Raw genomic sequence first — 20,305 nt, 5'->3', positions numbered from 1 at the left:
CATTAAAGCTGGGAGTCTGCAAGCCGCTCTCATTCATCTTTGTGTTTCCACAGAAGAAGAAGACAAAATGAGTGGCCGAGGAAAGGGAGGCAAAGGACTCGGGAAAGGAGGCGCCAAGCGTCACCGTAAAGTTCTCCGTGATAACATCCAGGGAATCACCAAGCCCGCTATCCGCCGTCTGGCTCGCCGCGGGGGAGTCAAGCGCATCTCCGGTCTCATCTACGAGGAGACCCGCGGTGTGTTGAAGGTGTTCCTGGAGAACGTGATCCGTGACGCAGTCACCTACACCGAGCACGCCAAGAGGAAGACCGTCACCGCCATGGATGTAGTTTACGCTCTGAAGAGGCAGGGCCGCACCCTGTACGGCTTCGGAGGTTAAACTGCGCCGCTTGGTCCAACTAAACAAAGGTCCTTTTCAGGGCCACCCACCCACTCTTTAAGAAGCTGATTCTGTGTAACGTGACTAAGTGGTTATGAACTATTAACTGACTTAAACAAATGTACTGAGCTCCATCATCTGTCGTAAAATGGCTCAGGAATGAGGCTGTAAAGCTGATTTCCTGTGGAAGACTATGTTGGCTGTGACTGAAACAACGAGGCAAACTGTTTTCAGGGAGTGATATCTCACCTTTCAATGTGAAAGCGCATGGTCTTCACAGGTTTCATTTTACAAATTCTGCTTTAATCTGAAGAGTATATCAGTGCTGCATCAAGGTTTAAACTGGTGAACAGCCATAAAGGTTCACTTTTCTGCAGCAGGTAACAGGTGGTATCGTTTATGAAACTGAATAAAATGATTTTTTTTTTCCCCTCCCAACTCTGCACAACCCAGGCCTCTGCTTAGAATTGGCACAGAAATCTAATAAAGTAAAAAATGTACTTGTTACAGACACCAGTGAAGATATTTTCTCAGGTTACTAGCTGCAGCAATAAGATGCAGTGTTTTGATCTGAAGTAATGTCAAACCTTTTAAATACTTTGATTTTGATGAAAAAAGTTCAGATATCTTATTACCAGCCAGGAGCTCAGACTATGGAGGACCACTCCTGCCATATTTAAGAAATACATACAGATATAAATGAGGGGTCATGGCTACCTACCACCAATTAAATTGCAAAGTGATTTAAGGGCAACAAAGTTAAGATTTGGAACATCCATCACAAAGAACTGACCCCTCAGTTTGTGTGCTAGTGAGGTGGCCTACAAATCTCAACCAATTACAGCAGTGGATGAAAATTCAAGCAAGCCTTTAGGAGCAGGTTACAAAAGGACTCCTAAAATCCTTTATACCAATTCATACAGTTCTACCAAAAGATGAGTAGATGTGGGTAAACTTCTGAATGTGAGGAAAAAAGTTCTGGGATTCTGTGAGAAAAATAGGTTCTGTATAATTTTTTACAGTTTATGGTAAACACTTCAGTTGGAAGGAAAACAAAAAAGGTAAAAGAAACCCAAAGAGATGCAGGGCAGCATATCGAGAAATTCTGAGAATGTCAGCAGCTGTTCTGGCAATTGTGAGGCCGCCTGGCATGTGTGATGGGATCTTCAGGGCGATCAGCACTCAGACTGAGATGTTACGTGAGCTGAATCGCAGACTGGATGTGATCCTTACACAGGATAGCAGGCAGGTTGCGGTTCCTGGACTCAGGGGTGAAATGGGATAAATCTTGGAGAAAGTTGTTCGCTCGGATCTGGCGAAAGACCAGGAATTTGGCTGTTTGGATTCACCATTGAGAAGCACCAGCGAGACTCTCAAGGCTGACGGAAAATTAAGAGTCAGCCTAACCCAAATAATTGTTTTCTGAATCTGGCTCCCTGCACGGCCTTGATGGCTGGCCATCTTCAACTTCCCCTGGAAGTTACACTCTGACGCTCTGCCCCCTCCCTTCCGTGAGGACATCTGTGGAGCTGCTCAGAATGGCCGGTTGATGAACAGTCAAACGTACCATCAAGGACAATGGTCTCTGTGACAGTGCTTCATGGACTTACTTGCACACAGACACATGCTCAAGATAAACATATGCACCTCCTCACACCGCCTTCAACGATCCCAGCATAATGTTGTTTTGCGTACGTGTTGCTTCTTTGTGCTGATGCTTTTTGCAATCTCAAAATATATCCTGCTAAGGATAAAGTGTGAAATATGATTTTTTTTCCCTCTACTTACCTAATGTGGCCTCTTTTCTCATCTAGCAAGGGCAGCGCCTGTGAGTGGGCAGCAAAGCCTCGGTGACCCGTCCCCCCCTTGTCTTGTGTCATGATGTATGTTTGGATGGGTTGGACTGGAATTCTAATTTCCCCTCGGGGATCAATAAAGTATCCTTGAATTGAATTGAATAGAATTGAATTACAGTGTTTTCCATATTGGTACCTACATTTTTGGTCCCTGCTCCTGAGCAGGTACGACCGGGGCTGAGTCAGGACTTCATGTGACATGAACAGACTGCTGTTCACTGATTGGCAATGGGACCAGGAGAAATGAGAAGGTCTTTGCTGAGGCACTGCTGAGAAAACCTAATGAAGTTCAAGTGCGATTACAGCAATATTAGGGAGACAATATTCAGAGTGGTTCAAACTGAAATATAATTTTACTATTTACAAATCATAAACCATTTCTGAAGGCTGAAAGAAAAGACACATCAGCTTTCTGCATTATACACAGGTAGGGGGGCGCTGTATTTATTAACGTCCTAAACCAGCTGATCACGCATCAAATCAGTTGTCCAAACCACAATTTCCCTCCAAACACACAAAACAAATCCACCATGAAACATCATGTTTGGTTGAGAAATTTCTCAACGGTCCGTGAACCAGCCTCTGCAGGGGGAGGGAGCAGACAGAGAGCAGCTGCCTGTAATCAGCATGTCTTCATCAATCAAACGGGAGGAAGATCCCGCTGAATCCGCGGAGCACAAACATCCAATACCCAACCTAAAACTAACTTTAATGTGGTCAAGTCCACATTTTTCCGCTTTAAAGTCCTTGTCCTTGTTTTTTCCATGGCTGAGACAAAAACCTTCTCATAAAGCCCATTACTAGTCCAGACAGCAGCTTCTCTTCTCTCTGCTTTTCCTGCCACACACCCTCACATCAGAACCCCTGAGCCTTATTTTATTAATGGGCTGTGGTTCAGATAATTATAATTTTTTACATGTAAAAACATTTAAGAGATTCTGACACATGTTCAAACATTATTAGTATTAAGATTATTTATGTTTTTGTTTTCTGTCAATTTATTTTTTATAGTTCCACACAGTTTAATTTTATGTGACAATGCCACACAGTAACGTTACTAGCAGCACAACAGACTGCACTGATGGCTGGAGGCGGGGCTTCAAGCCATAGCTTCAGGGTCAGTGGAAACACAATAGGTACCATGCCGAGTAGAGCGAAACCGAGTGGAGCGGAGCCGCGCTGCCCAAAACGAGCCAGTGGAAAAGGGGCAGAGTCAGACAGTACTTTCATTTCTGCTTTAAACTCGCCTTTAAGGTTCTCTGTGGGCAGATCGTTCGCTCAATGCTCTGTTTGAAGTGTGGCCCTTTCATTTGGTGGTTTCCTGGTTAAACGGTTCGACGATCCAACAGAAGGGATAAACCAAGAGGAATCATCATTTAGTTTGCTCATTATAAAATCAGAGACTTTGTTTATAAGGCGAAAAAATGGCTGGATGAGCTACACAAGACACATAAAGATAAATTGTCTGCCAGCTGGACTCGAGACGGGCGACTCTATCTGCTCACCAGAGGAAATCAGCGGCATATCATCTCCAATCAAGATGACGACGGCAGCCTCGGAACTTCGCTCTCTATTTGTATTTTGTATTTTGTGTGTTCTTATGTTTTTCGAGCCACAGTTCTGTGGTGTCGGGCCACAATCCTGTGGTCTCATTCAGTAGAGAGGAACTTCTCAACATCAGAGAGTCCTCTCTTGGGTTTTTTCACCATCTTTCATTGATCCGAGGTTCACCGAACTCCTGGCGAGTGGAGCTGCGGCTCTATATGGGATACTGCGCCGAAAGCGTCGAAGGGGAAAGCGTGCTGGCGCACTGGTAAAGCTCCGCAAAAGAGGACTTCGCACACCACTGCCTTCAATCCACCTGGCAAATGTCCGCTCTCTCAACAACAAGATGGACGAGCTGCTTCTTCTCACCAGTAAAAACACGGACCTCCGCGGATCAGCGGTTCTCTGCTTCACCGAGACATGGCTGAGTGAAAACATCCCGGACCGCGCACCTCATCCCAACCTACAGACAGAGAATAAGAGCTTCCAAACACAAGGTTCACACTGTTAGGAAGTGGACTGAGGAATCAAAGCAGATGCTACAGGCCTGCTTTGAATGCACAGACTGGACTGTTTTTGAAACCTCAGCCACTGACTTAAACCAACTAACTGATGTGGTGACATCATACATCAGTTTCTGTGAGGACGTGTGTGTGCAGACCAAGACCTTCTGCACCTTTGGGAACAATAAGCCATGGTTTACTCCACACCTCAGGAATCTGCGCAGGGAAAAGGAAGAAGCTCACAGCAGTGGAGATTGGGCGCGGTAGACAGGCCAGGAACAAACTAACAAAAGAGATCAAAGCAGCTAAGAGAAGCTACAGTGAGAAGCTTAAGAACAGCCTTTCTACTGGCGATGCTTCGGCTGTATGGACTGGTCTGAGAAACCTGACTGCCTACAAGAGCCCCTCCACCCATCCTGAACAGAGTCGTCTCCTGGCCAACCGTCTGAATGGCTTCTACTGCAGACATGACAAGAAGCCATTCACACCTCAAATCATCTCCTCTACATCCCATTCAGGAACAAATTCCTCCCATAAAGCAACCAACCATCAGATCCTCTGCCTGCACTAAAGATCTCCGAGGAAGATGTAAACAGGCTCTTTCAGCGCATGAAAACAAAGAAAGCTGGAGGACCTGATAACGTCTCCCCATCATGTCTGAAAGCCTGTGCACATCAACTTGCTCCGATCTTCACAAGGATCTTCAACAAGTCACTGAAGAAATGTGAGGTCCCCTCCTGCCTCAAATGATCCACCATCATCCCGGTTCCCAAGAAACCCACCATCGTAGGATTAAATGACTACAGGCCTGTAGCCCTGACGTCTGTGGTCATGAAATCCTTTGAGCGGCTGGTGTTGAAGCACCTGAAAGACATCACAGGCCCCCTGCTGGACCCCCTGCAAGTTGCTTACCAAGAAAACAGGTCAGCAGATGATGCTGTTAACTTAGGTCTACACTTCATCCTGCAACACCTCGACCACCCAGGGACGTACGCCAGGATCCTGTTTGTAGACTTCAGCTCGGCCTTCAACACTATCATACCAGACATCTTCCACCAGAAGCTCACCCAGCTCAACGTCCCAGCCTCCACTTGTCAGTGGATCAACAGCTTCCTGACAGACCGACAGCAGCAGGTAAGACTGGGGAGCATCTTCTCCAGATCAATAAGTACTGGTGCCCCCCAGGGGTGTGTTCTATCCCCACTCCTCTTCTCTCTGTACACAAATGACTGCACCTCATCAGACTCGTCCGTGAAACTCCTTAAGTTTGCAGACGACACCACTGTCATTGGACTGATCCAGGACGGTGATGAGTCTGCATACAGACAGCAGGTGGATCGGCTGGTACACTGGTGCGGTCAGAACTACCTTGAACTGAACCCACTCAAGACTGTGGAAATGGTGGTGGACTTTCGGAGAACACCACCCCCATACGCCCCCCTCACCATCCTCAACAACACTGTATCGGCCATGGACCACTTCAGGTTCTTAGGAACCACCATCTCTGAGGACCTGAGATGGTCTTCACACATAGATACTGTTCGAAAGAAGGCCCAGCAGAGACTGTATTCCTGAGGCAACTCAAGAATTTCAACCTTCCACAGGAGCTTCTGGTCATCTTCTACACTGCCATCATTCAGTCTGTCCTGTCTTCATCCATCTCAGTGTGGTTTGGCTCATCCACAAAACAGGACAGGTCCAGACTGCAACGAATAATCAGGAATGCAGAGAGAATAATCAGAGCTGACCTTCCCTCCATCCAGGACTTATACAGGTCTAGGGTCAAGAAAAGAGCTGCTAAAACCTCTGCAGACCCCACACACCCTGCACATAAACTGTTCAGAGTTTTACCTTCAGGCCGCCGCTACAGAGCACTGTTTACTAAAACCAGCCGCCACAGAGACAGTTTCTTCCCCCAGGCTGTTTCTCTGATGAACATTCAGTAGAGTACAAAACAACAGCATACAGATGTTGCAAATGCACCTTTTCTATTAGATATGTGTATAGTGTACATTGTAAATTTGTATATTCTGTAATGCAAAAACAGAACAAAAGAGCAAAGTGTACCGGAGTCAAATTCCTTGTTTGTATGTACGAACTTGGCAATAAAGCTGATTCTGAAACTGTCTGATGCCAAATAGCTGCATCTACATTAAATAAGGATATCATAATCACCACTGTATGTATAATTGTAATTGTAAGTTGTTGGTCAGATCTAGCATTTGAAACAAAACTACAACTTTTTCATCATTTTTTTGTGTGGGTGAGTGTGAGCATGTGGTGTGAATGTGTGTGTGCCTGTACAATTCTTCAAACTAGTGCAGAGGTTAGGTATAGTTGATTGTAATTAGGTATTAGTTTAAATAGGTAACAACTGGAAACGGGGAAAAATTAGCTTTGGATTTCATTTAAGTTAATTTGTTGAGATTAGTTTTATGTTTTTATATTATTTCTTTGTCCACCATAGGCATTCCTGATTCTCTTTCTGTATTGCAGTTACAGTTATGAATACTGCACCTATTCTGAACATGTATGAAATGAATGTACTCATCAGAATATACAATTTTTTACATTACATGTGGTATGATAACTTGATAATTGAGTCTAATGAAGTACTTTAACAGCACTGCTTTGAAAAAAATAATTGCAGAAGGGGTTACACCTGCTAACCTATCAGCATTTAAAAACGATCCCTCTTCACTATTAAACATTAACATAAGAAGCCTAGTTACATCATGTTGAGTTACTCCCTCTGCTAGCCAGTCTTGGCCAAAAGTTCAACATTATAGGCTGTACTGAAACCTGATTCTTTTAATCTGGGCACAAAAAAACAATTTCAACCCAGAAGTTAAATATAGTGTAGATCTGTGCCATAGAAATTCATAATGACATGTAGACATCAGTGCTCTTGTAGAGGAAGCAGTGGGTGGCTCTTAAAAGAGCCGTTGTGTGTTTGGTTGAAGCAGGCAGCTCTACTTGGCCTTGGCGGCCTTCTCGGTCTTCTTGGGCAGCAGCACCGCCTGGATGTTGGGCAGCACGCCGCCCTGAGCGATGGTGACTCCGCCCAGCAGCTTGTTGAGCTCCTCGTCGTTGCGGACAGCCAGCTGCAGGTGGCGGGGAATGATGCGGGTCTTCTTGTTGTCGCGGGCGGCGTTTCCAGCCAGCTCCAGGATCTCAGCGGTCAGATACTCGAGCACAGCGGCCAGGTAGACGGGGGCTCCGGCACCGACTCGCTCTCCGTAGTTGCCTTTGCGCAGCAGCCTGTGAACACGGCCCACTGGGAACTGGAGTCCGGCTCTGGAGGAGCGGGTCTTGGCCTTCGCTCTGGCTTTACCTCCGGTCTTTCCGCGGCCACTCATTGTTATCGGTTGTTTGTAGGAGTGAAAACTCGAGAAAACAGTGACGAGCAGCTGCTGAAAACGGCTTTTTATGTCCGCGGAGAGCAGGAGGGGCGGCGTTGGAGCTGCAGCTGTCAACAACCAACCAGAAAAGCTTCCAGCAGAGCGGGACAGAGGTGGACTTTTTCAGTACAGCTTCCTCCAATAAGCAGCGCACATTCAGGGGGGAGTTGACTCCTCTGGGCGGCGCTGACCTTCAGGAGGAGCCGCGAACCAATCAGGATCCAGAGCTCCGCAGCAGCGTCACCGTTTTCCGCTCAAAGTCACAGTTTAAGAGCAGCGGAACCTCGTCTGTTCGGAACAATTTTCTCCTGGTCCGAGAAGCAGAGCCATGGCCAGAACCAAGCAGACCGCCCGTAAATCTACCGGAGGCAAAGCTCCCAGGAAGCAGCTGGCCACCAAGGCTGCGCGTAAGAGCGCTCCAGCTACCGGCGGCGTCAAGAAGCCTCACCGCTACAGGCCCGGTACCGTGGCTCTGAGAGAGATCCGTCGCTACCAGAAGTCCACGGAGCTGCTGATCCGTAAGTTGCCCTTCCAGCGGCTGGTCCGGGAGATCGCTCAGGACTTCAAGACCGACCTGCGCTTCCAGAGCTCCGCCGTCATGGCTCTGCAGGAGGCCAGCGAGGCTTACCTGGTGGGTCTGTTCGAGGACACCAACCTGTGCGCCATCCACGCCAAGAGGGTCACCATCATGCCCAAAGACATCCAGCTGGCCCGCCGCATCCGTGGAGAGAGAGCTTAGAGACGGAGGTCAAACAAAAACACACAACGGTTCTTTTCAGAGCCACCGACCTGTTTACATGAGAGCCTCTTCCTGTAATTCATGAAGCTTCTACATTTTTAGGTCAAAAACAACTTCGAGGGTAGAAAATTCCCAGTTGAAACAAATTTATATACACTTTTCTGTAATTCTGCATATTTGCTATGGGCCCATCACATACAGCTGAAAGTGTCATATACTGATTGGAATCTATGTTGTAATATTGTTACGTAACACTAACTAATAGCAAAGTATTTTGAATACAAATATAACAATACAGTTACAATACAGTTACACTGTGGAGTAGGCACATAAATTGTAACGCACAATCACTCAAAGCACAGAGAACATTGAAATGGTTTTACTAAATAAAACTAAACATTTTCTTAAAAAGATTGCAAATAAAAAAATCAATATTTAGTTTTAACCTTTGATATGGAGCTAAATTGGGTCCATAAAGTTTGTTCACACAAAAAAAATTGAAACCTGAAAAATAAGTTTGTCCAGAAGAAAAACATTTGAACCTGAAAAATTATTTTGAACCTCCCCCCAAACAATTTGAAAACTGGAAAAAACATGTGAAACTGGAAAAAAAAAGTTCAAAAATAAACTTTCACAAAATAAGAAATGCCTAAGCCAGCGGCCCACCGGGGATTTCCTTGGTTGCCCTGTATGCCAGTTTGCCCCTGGCTGTGAGTCACTTCACTAAATGGAGACCAAACACGTTTTAATCACAAATGCACCAGAAACCAGTCCATGTGAAAACAAGTCCAGGCTTAATTATGCAAGGATATTCTGAAAATACCGGCTCGTTTTACATCTGGTTTCATACCACCGCTTAGTCTGGCGCTTCTTTTGCTTGATGTTGAGAGCATGGGAAATCTCCAACACGGACTTAAAATGCTGTACAAATCTGTCAAGATTATATTTTCTCCTCTGAGATGCGTAAACTGCTTCTATTGGTGAAGCCTTTTATCTTTCAAAACCAATCACATATATATATATAGAATATCGACGATGTATTACAAATATTTCCAGTTCCCACGGTCTCTGAATGCAACAGCTGGGAATATGTTGTTCAGATGCTGTGTTGAGCTGTGAGTCATGATCACCCCGTGATCTGAGGCCCCGCCCCCAACGCCAAAACAGGGCCAAAAGTTTGAAGCCGAAAAAAAAATCTGCGAGTTCAAAAAAAAAAAAAAAAAAAAACTTTTTTTCAGTTGCAAAACTTTTTTTCCAGTTTTCAAATTTTTTGGGGGGTGGTTCAAAATAATTTTTCAGGTTCAAATGTTTTTTTTTTTTAACAAACTTATTTTTCAGGTTCACATTTTTTTTCTTTTGAACAAACTTATTTTTGAGGTTCAAACTTTTTTCGTTTGAACAACTTTATGGCCCCAATTTAGCTCCATATTTTTACCAATAGATTTGTTCAACACCAAAATGAGAAGAATTACAAACACCTGACAACCTGTCGTAAGCACTTAAAACGCTATACAAAAATGTTCCTTGAACAACACCCTGTTTTAAATATTATATTCCTTTAAGATACATAGGGTTAATCCCATTGGGAACCTCTCGCAGGCTGACCACACCACTGGTCACTCTACGGTGGACCAGCCTTGAGTTGGAAGTAAATCTTTCCTCAAGAGCTCCCTCGCACTTTTTGATCATATCAGTGAGTTTATCAGCCCTCCAAGTTGGTGGACTGACTTTCCACACTGTGGTGTCCTCTTCATCAGTCTCCTCGTCACTCATTAGTGCCGCCACCACCCCTTCCATGTATAGTAGATCTTCAGCACTCAGCAACTTTCTGGCCACCTCCTTGCGTGCATTAAGTAGCTGGAAAATTACAAAAATGCAAGTCAAAATTGGTAATCCTTAAAAGAATAGCTTAAAAATAGCTATTCTTATTTGCCATGATCTTTTGCATGAGTGGGAAAAAATATCAATATATCAATTGACAGTAAGTAAGCCCCGCCCCCTTACTTACTGTTACTACGCCCGTCAAGCTTTCTGTAGCCGACGGAGTGTTAGCACATGTCATGACAGGGATAGCTTGTTTACCAGTGCGTGTTAGTGACTCATTTTGGAGCAATACTTGCGCGATATCCTCCAGATCGAGGCAAAAGTGGTTACAATATGTCATGGAGGGTTATATTCAGAATATTACAATATCCTTCAGCAACATTGTCTATCACACTTTTCAGAATGTATTCCTGTGCACTGTGACATCAAAGACAATACTCACTGTACAACAATGTACAGGTCCTTCTCAAAATATTAGCATATTGTGATAAAGTTCATTATTTCCATAATGTAATGATGAAAATTTAACATTCATATATTTTAGATTCATTGCACTCTAACTGAAATATTTCAGGTTTTTTATTGTCTTAATACGGATGATTTTGGCATACAGCTCATGAAAACCCAAAATTCCTATCTCACAAAATTAGCAGATCATTAAAAGGGTCTCTAAACGAGCTATGAACCTAATCATCTGAATCAACGAGTTAACTCTAAACACCTGCAAAAGATTCCTGAGGCCTTTAAAACTCCCAGCCTGGTTCATTACTCAAAACCCCAATCATGGGTAAGACTGCCAACCTGACTGCTGTCCAGAAGGCCACTATTGACACCCTCAAGCAAGAGGGTAAGACACAGAAAGAAATTTCTGAACGAATAGGCTGTTCCCAGAGTGCTGTATCAAGGCACCTCAGTGGGAAGTCTGTGGGAAGGAAAAAGTGTGGCAGAAAACGCTGCACAACGAGAAGAGGTGACCGGATCCTGAGGAAGATTGTGGAGAAGGGCCGATTCCAGACCTTGGGGGACCTGCGGAAGCAGTGGACTGAGTCTGGAGTAGAAACATCCAGAGCCACCATGCACAGGCGTGTGCAGGAAATGGGCTCCAGGTGCCGCATTCCCCAGGTCAAGCCACTTTTGAACCAGAAACAGCAGCAGAAGCGCCTGACCTGGGCTACAGAGAAGCAGCACTGGACTGTTGCTCAGTGGTCCACAGTACTTTTTTCGGATGAAAGCAAATTCTGCATGTCATTCGGAAATCAAGGTGCCAGAGTCTGGAGGAAGACTGGGGAGAAGGAAATGCCAAAATGCCAGAAGTCCAGTGTCAAGTACCCACAGTCAGTGATGGTCTGGGGTGCCATGTCAGCTGCTGGTGTTGGTCCACTGTGTTTTATCAAGGGCAGGGTCAATGCAGCTAGCTATCAGGAGATTTTGGAGCACTTCATGCTTCCATCTGCTAAAAGGCTTTATGGAGATGAAGATTTCATTTTTCATCACGACCTGGCACCTGCTCACAGTGCCAAAACCACTGGTAAATGGTTTACTGACCATGGTATCACTGTGCTCAATTGGCCTGCCAACTCTCCTGACCTGAACCCCATAGAGAATCTGTGGGATATTGTGAAGAGAACGTTGTGAGACTCAAGACCCAACACTCTGGATGAGCTAAAGGCCGCTATCGAAGCATCCTGGGCCTCCATAAGACCTCAGCAGTGCCACAGGCTGATTGCCTCCATGCCACGCCGCATTGAAGCAGTCATTTCTGCAAAAGGATTCCCGACCAAGTATTGAGTGCATAACTGTACATGGTTATTTGAAGGTTGACGTTTTTTGTATTAAAAACACTTTCCTTTTATTGGTCGGATGAAATATGCTAATTTTGTGAGATAGGAATTTTTGGTTTTCATGAGCTGTATGCCAAAATCATCCGTATTAAGACAATAAAAGACCTGAAATATTTCAGTTAGTGTGCAATGAATCTAAAATATATGAATGTTAAATTTGCATCATGACATTATGGAAGCTAGGGACAGGAGTGTATAATCTACTGATGGAGATGTCAGATGCACCCATAAGCTACATTACAGTTGCCTCTGCACCAGAGGTCAAAGTCGGAGGCTGGAAGTATGCTGTGTAGTGTGGACCAAGCCACCAGGTGAGATGAAGCAGAAAACATTTGAACAAGCCAGTTATTATCAAGTAGCACTCCTTGGTGTTGTGCAAAATATTTTTCCCCTCGGGTTCATTGATGTTTCATGAAAATTTGATTTTACATATTCTTAAAAGGTGCTTATGTGATTAAAAAAAGAGAAAAATAATCTTCATCATATAGTATCCAGAAATCTTTATTTCTATAGCACCATCCATAGCTCATGTCAACAGAAAGCAAAAATGACAGGTTCAAGTGTAAATAATGTGATGTAATAATTGATGCTACTACTGTCCCTCGAAAGCATGCTCACCACACACCAGATGTGATTTATGATTCTCAATCTTGTATTAGGAATTTCGTCTGACACGATCTTAAACTTTTTTATTTTAGCAACAGCCCTCTCTACGTGCACCCTGTGCTTTGTAATGCGCTTTGTCTCCAGAACATCTCCTGATGGCATTTGTCTCCTGGACCTCGAAGTGGCATTTCAGCAACTTCCCAATCATTGCGTTTGTATGTTAGGGGTATTTTTACTTGAGCAGTGTGTGGATCATTTGGGATACCAAATATTGTGCACAGTTCGTTGAAGCGTTCATATGTAAAGCCTGTACTGTATTCCAGCATTTTGGGGATTTTACTGCTTTCAAGGAGTTCAGGTGTCAGCCTTTTCTTCATGAGTGTGTCAATTTGTACCTTAAGGCTTTCTATTTCAGTTTATTTTAATGTCAATGTCATGTTGTCGTTTTCCTCTACTAAGTTCTTCACCTCCTCAGGCTCTCTTTCTAGTTGACATCCAGGGAGTGGGGGTCACTCTGGACTCTCTTTAAAAGAAAAGTTGCATAATGAGATTCATTTATCTCTCTCACTTTTTACAGCTGCCACTTATTAGCCAAATTGGCCCTGGAGCAGCTCCTGTCGGCCAACCAGATGACTTTCCCAACTTTCATCTGCTATGCCAACCCACCAGCTTCTGCACAGTTCTTAATGAAAGTGCCATGCAGTGTCACACAGAACTGAGCATTTCATTGACTGATTCTATAGCTCTGGAAAGAGAAACCAGAGAACAGAGCACAAACAATTTGTGGTTCAATGCGAGGTCTCCCCGAATTAAATCAACATCTTTCAACAGAATCTGCTCTGGAAGAACCGACCATGTAAAACTTGCTACAAGCTTAAAGAGTGCAGCATCAGTACAAACAGGCCATGAAGAGAGGTGTAGAACAAGAACCCATAGCAGCCATACATTACACCAGGCTCACAGGTAATCAAGTGTTTTCATGTGGTTTTGTTGTAAATCCCAATACCCCACATCCTGGTACATCACCTGACTGTAAAGTGATAGAGAAGGGAGGGAGTGAAAGCTCAAACTATGGGCTTTTAGAAATTAAGTTCCCATCTAAGAACAGCTTCACAGAGTGCCCCTACCTTTACAAGCAGGCAGATGGTACCTATAAATTAAAAGAGTGTCATGCCCACCATTACCAAATAATGGGGCAGCTTGGGCTCACAGGTATGATTTCTTCATTAAATGTGAAGAGGACTACCACCTAGAAAGAATACACTTTGATGTTGCAAAATGGGAACCAATGAAGACCAAGCTTAATGTATTTTTCTTTGACTACTATGTAACATGCCAGTGAGATAAATCAGTTATTTTATTTATTATATGGTGGACTTCCCATTCAGGAAATGCTACATGAAAGATTAAAACAAAATGATTTCAAGTTGCTTGTTAGGAGGCTAATGTTATGTTAGTTAGCTAATTACGTTTATGTATTTAAACTGAAAAAACATAACGTTAGAGGGTTACCAGCATTGAGAGCCAACACGACAGTGAACATCTACATTTACCAAAGTTAGGTAATGGACTTACTAAACATAAGAGGGTAATCTTCTGGCAACAATATCCTAAATAATACACAATATTAACAAATATTACCCATAACCGTGAAATTATCACCTCTAGAGCAGGACAATACTTGCCTTACCTTTGAGCAGACGTATAAATGCTTGTTAATTTTTGAGACATTCAGCTGGGAGTGAGGCCTTCCACACAGTTTTATCCAGTTGTGTTTTTGGCTTTGGGAAGGAAAAAAAAAACTCCCCCAGGCAAACTCTTGGGATACCTGCTGTCTGATTTACATGAACCATAGGTGCATCACTTCACCATCTTGGAGAATGTCAGACCTAGCTTACATAGCTAGAAATGCTAAATGATGTGTGATTGGACAAGGACCGTTTGGGGGCAGGGCTTTGCAAAAGGTCAATTGCTTAAAAAAAAAAAAAAAAAAAAAAAAAACTTTTGTAGGATCAGTTAATTTTAATCAGAAAATAATTAGCTTACAAATGTGTGGCACCCAAATCCTAGTAAAAACTCTGGTAATTATCACTACTCAAATTACTGCCAGGTGTAGCTGACCTACCATCACATCTACAAATGTACAGCTGTATGATTTTGTAACAGGAGAAAGATCTTGTCTTTAAGTAGATGGTAGAGAATATCAAAGCTCTTCAGATGTAGTGGGTGGCTCTTAAAAGAGCCGTTGTGGTTGTTGGTTAAACAGCAGCATTGTTTACTTGGAGCTGGTGTACTTGGTGACGGCCTTGGTTCCCTCAGACACGGCGTGCTTGGCCAGCTCACCGGGTAGCAGGAGGCGCACAGCGGTCTGGATCTCCCTGGAGGTGATGGTGGAGCGCTTGTTGTAGTGAGCCAGACGAGAAGACTCGGAGGCGATGCGCTCAAAGATGTCGTTGACGAACGAGTTCATGATGCTCATGGCCTTGGAGGAGATACCGGTGTCAGGGTGGACCTGCTTCAGCACCTTGTACACGTAGATGGCGTAGCTCTCCTTCCTGGTCTTTCTCTTCTTCTTGCCTCCTTTACCGGTGGTGGTCTTAGTCACGGCTTTCTTGGAGCCCTTCTTAGGGGCAGACTTGGCGGGTTCAGGCATATTTCCTCACTGAATATTACAGCAACGAATGAGATACTGAGGAGGGAAGCTGTTCTTATACAGAACCCATGTAAATATGGCTGTACCGTCCCTTGGCTGTGATTGGCTGAACCGCTCAGTAGATCAGGTGATGCTGGGAGTGAAACCACGTGACTTTTTCAAATGTCCCGCGCAGTCGGACAATAGAAGAAGAAAAGGCGGGAAACCTCCAACGCACCCCAGAAATATGCAAAAAATACAAATAACATCGTCACTTCGTTTTACTTCTTTCACTTTAGTAATGACACATTTCACAGATGTTTTTCTGTGTAAATAATTTGTCTATTCAAAATCAAAGTTCATCCAGAAAATAAAAATAAAAATTGTCTGACTTCACTTTTACTCAGTAATTTGTGATCTTTTATTGTATTCAGTTTGTATATTAGATTATCTCTTTGAAAACAAGTTAATTGATTGTCGTTTCAAAATGAAACATAAATAATTGAAATACAGTCATTTATCTTTGTTTTATGAGAGGATGAGGTAAAATGCTAATTTAGCTTCATACTGAAAAATGTGAAAATATAAAACATCTGGTTCTGTTCAGGGTTGACTGAATGAATGAAGAGTTTGGGTCCTTTTGTCCAAAAAGCAAACTTAGTGTAAGTAACAGGATTCATTGAGCGTGTTACTTTCTCTTTATCAAACCATCCCTTAGAATAAAAGTAAAGATTAAAACACGTAATTACAGATTCATCTGTGAGATGTGTCACCAGGCAACTTACACACATGGATAAAATTGTTGGCACCCCTCGGTTAATGAAAGAAAAACCCACAAGGGTCACAGAAATAAGTTGACTCTGACAAAGGTAATACTGAATAAAAATTCTATGAAAATGAACAAATGAAAGTCAGACATTGCTTTTCAAACATGCTTCAACAGAATTTTTCACAAAAAAAAAAAAAAAAAATCAAGTCATGAAGCAGGCCTGGACAGAAATGATGGTACCCTTAACTTAATATTTTCCATGGTGTTCTCCTTGGTCGTCTCCCATTAAGTCCACTTTGCCTCAAATACGTCGGATGGTGCGATCTGACACTGATGTTCTTTGAGCTTGAAGTTCACCTTTAATCTCTTTAGAAGTTTTTCTGGGCTCATTTGTCACTAATTCATATTATCCATCTCTTTGTTTTGTCATCAAATTTCCTCCTGCGGCCACGTCCAGGGAGGTTGGCTACAGTCCCATGGATCTTAAATTTCTGAATAATATGTGCAACTGTAATTACAGGAACATCAAGCTGCTTGGAGATGGTCTTATAACGTTTACCTTTAACATGCTTGTCTATAATTTTTACACATCCTGTCACCGAGCAGCAGTGACCACCTGTAGTCCTTTATATAGGCCAACTGACTGATTACAAGAATGTAGACACCTGTGAAGCTAATTAATGGACACCTTGATTCAACTTGTCCCTTTGGTCACATTATTTTCAGGGGTACCTTCATCTTTGTCCAGGCCTGTTTGAGTTTTATTTTTGTAAATAATTCTGTTTGAAAGCAATGTCTGACTTTCATAGAATTTTTATTCATCATTACTTGTTCAGTCAAGATGTTTCTGTGAGCCTTGTGGGTTTTTCTTTCAGTAACTGAGAGGTACCAACAATTTTGTCTACATGTGTGTGGTTCAGGTCTAAGATGCTGTACATTCTGTGGATCTCTAGAACCTGTTAATTTTTATTTTTTTTATCATTGATTTATGTTTTCTATATCCTGGACATTTACATGTTTAAACATCTATTGTTTAACATTTGTGCTTTAAAATAAGGAACTTAATTTAAATTTAATTAACATATAAACAGAAATCAGCTTCTTAAAGAGTGGGTGGGTGGCCCTGAAAAGGACCTTTGTTTAGTTGGACCAAGCGGCGCAATTTAACCTCCAAAGCCGTACAGGGTGCGGCCCTGCCTCTTCAGAGCGTAAACTACATCCATGGCGGTGACGGTCTTCCTCTTGGCGTGCTCGGTGTAGGTGACTGCGTCACGGATCACGTTCTCCAGGAACACCTTCAACACACCGCGGGTCTCCTCGTAGATGAGACCGGAGATGCGCTTGACTCCCCCGCGGCGAGCCAGACGGCGGATAGCGGGCTTGGTGATTCCCTGGATGTTATCACGGAGAACTTTACGGTGACGCTTGGCGCCTCCTTTCCCGAGTCCTTTGCCTCCCTTTCCTCTGCCACTCATTTTGTCTTCTTCTTCTGTGGAAACACAAAGATGAATGAGAGCGGCTTGCAGACTCCCAGCTTTAATGGCTGAGCTGCGGACCTAGGAGGAGCCGAACTCAGCAGCTCCTCCCACATGGTTCGGAGATACTGGGACTGTTCTGTTTTTTAAAGAAATGATCTCTATATCTCTGATTAGATTCAAGTTGGAGATTTAAAATCCTCACATTGTGTCTGAAATGGAAACGTTTTTAAAACTGAATCTATATTAGCGAATCCTGATGTAAGTATCAGTTCATTCTGTGATGCAGCTGAGGATTTAGAGGAATATTTGAATGGATGTTATTTTGATTTTGTCAGTCTGGGTGGAGTGTGAACTGCTACCACGTGGTACTTTAAATGTTGCGCGCGGTGAGATAAAAGAGGGGGAAATAAAGGCGGGAAACCTCCAGCGCCATTCAGAATAATGCAGCAATAAAGTAACAAATGTTATCATCACTTTTTAACTAATTTAGTGCTTATTCTACATATATGACCATTTTGTTTTTTTAGTACGGATAACGTAGGTTTCTTCACACAGAAATATACCATTAGTCATTTCAAACTAGTGAAAACAAGCTAAACTAATTTACCCAGTAATGTGTAACTATTTTATGTTCAAGGTTACTTGATACCTGTAGGAAGATTTATTTTGCGGTGGTTCAAAACATGCACAGAAACATCAAACATCATTAAGAGGGAGAGGAGACAAGAATAAAGAATAGAAAGAATGATAAAGCGCATGCAAGATAACATCCTAAGTCTGCTTCTACACCTGCAGAAAGAGAGAAGGAAAGAAGATATATCTGTGTATTTGTAAAACACCTGAATCCAAACCCCTCTGAATGTATGTGTTAGCATGCTTGTACACATAAGGTTTCTGTAGAATATTCAATTGTGGGTCTGAGGAGCCACAGATATCCAAAGGCCCCTCAGACGCCATCCAAGAGCCCCAGGGAAGGGTGAGTTGTGGTAGTCAGGCAATGGACCCAGAGACCCTGAGGACCCAAGGGCACACCACCCCCCACCAGAGGCCAGACAACCAGGGGGTCCAGGACCCACCAAGCAGCCACCGAGAATGAGACAGGAAACACACAAAAGGACCCAGCACCAGACATAGAGACACTGGCAGGGAGTGTGATGGGGAGGACATATTATTCTAAATATATTTATATTTCTCTAAACTGATCCAGGAGAGGGGGCAACCCAAGACCCAACCTGACAGGCACACACAGTCACAATCACACTTTCCCACCCTCACGCAGACACATATAAACACTCACACCACGCACCAAACGTAAAAACACAAGAATGGACACCGTACACTTACTTGCACTCCCCATACACATTCAATGCTCCTAGGTTCAGGTACCGAAAAATAGGATATTTGAGTTTCCAAATAACCCCTTACATCCCTTCATCACTTCACTTTTACAAATGCCAGGGATATGGACACATAGCAACAGTTTGTAAAGAAAAGCAGAGGTGTCTAAAGTGTTGAGAAGATCATAAGTTAGAGGATTGTAGAAAAGCACAATAAAAAAGTTGTAACTGTGGAGGACAACATAGAGTAACATATGGAGGGTGAGAGGTGAGGAACACAGCGAAGGAAATCTAACATGTGAAGATGAGCAAAAACACAAGTTATGCAGAAGAAGTCAAAAGACAAGACAGACAGAACAGAAATTTAAGGTTTAAACGGACTTGAAGAGAACCCAGAGGTGATTTGTACTCTGCAGACACAGTTAAAACCAACATTAGATTTTGTTAACAAAGGTTTGTTTATCGCATCCAACAGAGAGATACGCAGTGCTCTGGCTCCACCTCGTCAAGTCAGCCCTCCACCTGTCAATCACTAAAGCTATATGCAACATTAAATAAGTTTGCATTATCCGTGAAGATGGAGCAACAAAAACAGACTACGAAACATAAAGGTGGCTCTGAAAAGTTGAGATAAAAATGCCCTCAAGGAAAGAGCAACAACAAATTTATTACTTTCTGACTTGTACTAAAGATGTACCAAAGGCAGATGAACTAATAATGCAGGAGAGTGAAATGATTATAGAAAATAATAGAATAGAATAGAAATATAATTTCTCGCTCCACAGTGGGGAAATCAGGTGTATCAGTGGCAAAGTAAAACACAAATGAAAGCCTACAGGTTCACACATCACTAAAAACTATAAAAAAGTAAAAAACAAAAAAAAACATAGACAAGAACAGAAACAAGAATAAACTTAAGTAAAGAAAACCCCACATCACAAAAAAGACATACTGTGCAGTTACCAAAATGACATTCTCATATTAAATAAAATTAGCTGTGCCTCATAGATGGTGAAGCAGAAAACAGTCTGTTGCTGCAGAGGTTACTAATTGAGTGAACAATGAACGTGTACGGTTTTTCCTACCTTCTATTTTCACAGGTTCAAGTTGTTTAATTATTTTGTTGAAAGACAAGAAACTATGTGGCTTTGTTATAGTTGACCTTATAGGCCAAATATGTATACATATTGTTGTTGTCAATTATATCGGCTATCTGAGAATAAACATTAGCACTGAAACTATGTGTGTATATATTTATATGGATATATTTTTCATACAATAACAACCCAACAGTTAAAAGCGAGCCAAGCTGTCAAAAACTCACGGGCCAATTTGCACCCTAGTCTGCCCTTGGTGTCACGGTATCTGGAAGGGTAAGAAATATGGTGCGAGATC

General features: G+C 42.9%; 4 protein-coding genes across 4 annotated transcripts; 1 reads left to right on the top strand and 3 right to left on the bottom strand.

Moving 5' to 3' along the window:
• Nucleotides 1-8: 8 nt before the first annotated feature.
• LOC124880795 (histone H3-like) lies at nt 9-8,646 on the top strand. Its single transcript, XM_047386148.1, has 3 exons — nt 9-360; nt 4,326-4,352; nt 8,006-8,646. The coding sequence occupies exons 1-3, from the start codon at nt 68-70 to the stop codon at nt 8,421-8,423; spliced, it is 738 nt and encodes a 245-aa protein (XP_047242104.1). The 5' UTR covers nt 9-67; the 3' UTR covers nt 8,424-8,646.
• On the bottom strand, nt 7,097-7,737 carry LOC124880784 (histone H2A-like). Its single transcript, XM_047386137.1, has one exon. The coding sequence runs from the start codon at nt 7,640-7,642 to the stop codon at nt 7,256-7,258; it is 387 nt and encodes a 128-aa protein (XP_047242093.1). The 5' UTR covers nt 7,643-7,737; the 3' UTR covers nt 7,097-7,255.
• A 6,274-nt stretch (nt 8,647-14,920) lies between the features above and the next one.
• On the bottom strand, nt 14,921-15,705 carry LOC124880788 (histone H2B-like). The gene has a single exon (XM_047386140.1). It carries the CDS (start codon nt 15,345-15,347, stop codon nt 14,970-14,972), a length of 378 nt encoding a protein of 125 aa, XP_047242096.1. The 5' UTR covers nt 15,348-15,705; the 3' UTR covers nt 14,921-14,969.
• A 1,358-nt stretch (nt 15,706-17,063) lies between these two features.
• On the bottom strand, nt 17,064-17,895 carry LOC124880792 (histone H4). The gene has a single exon (XM_047386145.1). It carries the CDS (start codon nt 17,568-17,570, stop codon nt 17,259-17,261), a length of 312 nt encoding a protein of 103 aa, XP_047242101.1. The 5' UTR covers nt 17,571-17,895; the 3' UTR covers nt 17,064-17,258.
• Nucleotides 17,896-20,305: the final 2,410 nt, after the last annotated feature.

This window comes from Girardinichthys multiradiatus, chromosome 14 (assembly GCF_021462225.1).
Source record: "Girardinichthys multiradiatus isolate DD_20200921_A chromosome 14, DD_fGirMul_XY1, whole genome shotgun sequence".
NCBI lineage: Eukaryota > Metazoa > Chordata > Actinopteri > Cyprinodontiformes > Goodeidae > Girardinichthys > Girardinichthys multiradiatus.
Note: the sequence above shows the minus strand (reverse complement) of the source record. Positions and strands in the feature narration are given on the sequence as shown.

What these genes read in the sequence shown, in the direction of transcription:
- LOC124880795 (XM_047386148.1), top strand. Translation starts at nt 68, where the DNA reads ATGAGTGGCCGAGGAAAGGGAGGCAAAGGACTCGGGAAAGGAGGCGCC. An exon ending in AAGAGGCAGGGCCGCACCCT is followed by an intron (nt 361 to 4,325) that starts GTACGGCTTCGG and finishes CAGATGCTACAG; the next exon opens with GCCTGCTTTGAATGCACAGA. An exon ending in TTGAATGCACAGACTGGACT is followed by an intron (nt 4,353 to 8,005) that starts GTTTTTGAAACC and finishes TGGTCCGAGAAG; the next exon opens with CAGAGCCATGGCCAGAACCA.
- LOC124880784 (XM_047386137.1), bottom strand. Translation starts at nt 7,642, where the DNA reads ATGAGTGGCCGCGGAAAGACCGGAGGTAAAGCCAGAGCGAAGGCCAAG.
- LOC124880788 (XM_047386140.1), bottom strand. Translation starts at nt 15,347, where the DNA reads ATGCCTGAACCCGCCAAGTCTGCCCCTAAGAAGGGCTCCAAGAAAGCC.
- LOC124880792 (XM_047386145.1), bottom strand. Translation starts at nt 17,570, where the DNA reads ATGAGTGGCAGAGGAAAGGGAGGCAAAGGACTCGGGAAAGGAGGCGCC.